This window comes from Penaeus chinensis, chromosome 2 (assembly GCF_019202785.1).
Source record: "Penaeus chinensis breed Huanghai No. 1 chromosome 2, ASM1920278v2, whole genome shotgun sequence".
Lineage (NCBI taxonomy): Eukaryota > Metazoa > Arthropoda > Malacostraca > Decapoda > Penaeidae > Penaeus > Penaeus chinensis.
In genome coordinates this window covers 41,363,301-41,365,800 of record NC_061820.1, presented here as the reverse complement: position 1 = coordinate 41,365,800, position 2,500 = coordinate 41,363,301, and the positions used below count along the sequence as shown (strand labels likewise).

The 2,500-nt window shown below is 35.7% G+C and overlaps 2 protein-coding genes across 2 annotated transcripts in view; one reads left to right on the top strand and one right to left on the bottom strand.

The window, feature by feature from the left end:
- LOC125033492 (D-dopachrome decarboxylase-A-like) overlaps window positions 1-679 on the top strand; it is a 3,939-nt gene extending 3,260 nt beyond the window's left edge. The window contains exon 3 of the mRNA XM_047625050.1: window positions 538-679. Within this exon, the coding sequence (XP_047481006.1) occupies window positions 538-604 (67 nt within the window). The 3' untranslated portion in view covers window positions 605-679. The remainder of the gene's footprint in view (window positions 1-537) is intronic.
- Window positions 680-1,285: 606 nt separating this feature from the next.
- Window positions 1,286-2,500, bottom strand: part of LOC125034959 (titin homolog) — an 18,779-nt gene continuing 17,564 nt past the window's right edge. Inside the window, exon 15 of the mRNA XM_047627009.1 lies at window positions 1,286-1,993. Coding sequence (XP_047482965.1) covers window positions 1,871-1,993 — 123 coding nt within the window. The 3' untranslated portion in view covers window positions 1,286-1,870. The remainder of the gene's footprint in view (window positions 1,994-2,500) is intronic.

The window sequence follows — 2,500 nt, the reverse complement described above, 5'->3', positions numbered from 1 at the left end:
ATCGGGTCTCCGGCTCCACCCCCCCCCCCCACACCCCCCGACGACAACGAGCAAGGTATTGGGGGGAAAGAAAAGAAGAAAAGGCAGCAGTGGTTGATGTATCGGATGCACCTTGCTCACTATCTTATCAATTATAAGTTACGGCGCGGACAACACCGTGCTTCACTTGACAGTGCACTCATAGCCGTTCCTTACTCGTGGAGACTTCCTATTGTCCATTTCTTATGTAATGGAAGTATGCACCTCCTTCTAGTTATATGCTTTTGACAAGCCAGATACCTAAGTTTTCGTTATCATCAACGTCAACTTCAACATATCATGTTGCATGTGCAGTTATCGATACTCATTGTTATTGTATGTTATCACCCATGTTATCTATATTGGCAATGTTACTACTGTATTATCTAACATTTTGATTTCTCTTTTTTAGGAACACTATTATCGCTATCATTGCTCTCGACAAAATTATTCAGCATTATTATTGAGAAAGATAGAAGAAATAATGCTTCTTATTTACTTCCCCCCCCCCCCCCTTAGAATCTGCTTAACCTTCCGACCAGTGCTGCCTCATCAGGTTTCCGTCAGTGGCGCCTTAATGGGATGACGTCAACAGCCAGTGAATGTGACTGCAACCCTAATAGATCATTTGGAATGAGCTAGCAATAAACTCTTCTACAGTTGTCGATTTTCTTTCAAGAAATCCCTAATATGAATAAGATTTCTTTGCTGTAGGTCGCCTTTTAAAGTAACTGTAGCTATATTACTTGTTAACATTAACAATATGAGTGTAACAATGTAATAAGCTTCTCCAAAAGTGTATGGAATTTACTCTCTCTCTCTCTATCTCTAAGTCTCAGCCTTCTTCCTCTTTCCTCCTCCTCCTCCTCTCTCTCATTCTTAATTAGTCTGAGTCCGCAAAATTCCATCAAAGATGAAAATATGTAACAAACTATTTTCCAAAGTTCATAGTCACCAACTGGTTATCAAGATATACCATCCATAGTGAATAGAATCTTTTTTTTTCACTAAAGATAAAACCTCAACCTAATAACTGCAATACTCATCATCTGCTTTAAGGATATCAGTCATATATCAAAATTCCCTCATATGTTGTCTGAAGCCATACTCTTGGGTTTTTATTTACTGACACTGAGAATGGCCAGATCTCTTAATTATATAGTTCATCGGTTATATGTTGAGAAGAGTAAGAATAGTGAACACAATATATTGTTAAGAAACCAGATTTTTTTTTTTTCATATAGTGTGGTCCACAATAAAATTCCTATTTAAATATACATCCAATACTTTTTATTGAGAAAAGGTATATACACAAATGTCATTTCCCAGGGGGCTGCATGTCACCTACCAAATCATTTCTGTCTTTACATTCTTTATACAGTTAAACTGAATTATTTAAAGAATACAAATAAAATAATGATAGGGCTGATCCATGTTATGTAGAGGTTTAATAATCATATCAAAATGAAAAGCTTTGTCAAATGAACAGTGAGATTACAGAGAAAATGTCAGTTTCCTTAGCTAAATTGCCTTATTAAACATACTTAAATGAAGATTAAAAATATAGGTGCATAAATCTAATGAACATAAGATCAATTGTTAAATTGTTAATTAAATCTCAACGGATAAGGTAATTGCCTAATAGTACAGACCTTTGAAACCCAAGTAAAAAATTGCCCAAACATACAATACAAACATTTAATAATGATAAGAATTATAAGCCCTTACTCATGAAAAAATGACTAACAAGAACATTCTCCCCTTCTGCTTATACCCCACTACAGTTATTAAATAAGACATGGATCTTCAGAGGACCCCATCCCATTCACCCCATCCTAGCAGCAGTCTCCATTTAGCTCCTAGTGGTGTACATGTCAGCATCTTCGGGGTTGCTCTGCCCGTAATCCTTTTCGACAGGAGTTGGTGTCAGCTGAACGATGACATCCTTGCCTTCTTGCTTCACCTCAGCTCCGGTCTATTGAAGAGAGACACATGTTAGTTAAAATGCACAGAAATAACAATGCTGAAATTATCCCTATCACAAGAAATGCAAAAGCAATACGAAGTTAATATATCAGCGATTCAAGCCAGTATTCAGGTGAATAGAAGCCAGAATCCAACAGGGTATGCTCATGAACAAACAACTGTAGTGACAAACTTCAGCAGTTTTTGTATCTAAACAATTGTAATATATAGGAGTTAGTGGTAAGCCATGACGATTACTTTTTAAGAGATTAATGAACAGGATAAACACCAACACACATTAGTATGAATTAATATGAAGAACCATTAGTAAAACAAGACAAATTTGAAATGCCTCAAATCAACCCACAATAATTTCAGATGAAACACATATTTATTAATCTCTGCATTTAATATTGCTAATGATAATATCCTACCAATAAGCTCTGGGTAATGCAAATAATCAATATAAGTGTCTAGATATAACCTAAGCTAAGAGAGTTGATAAATAGTAAGAACC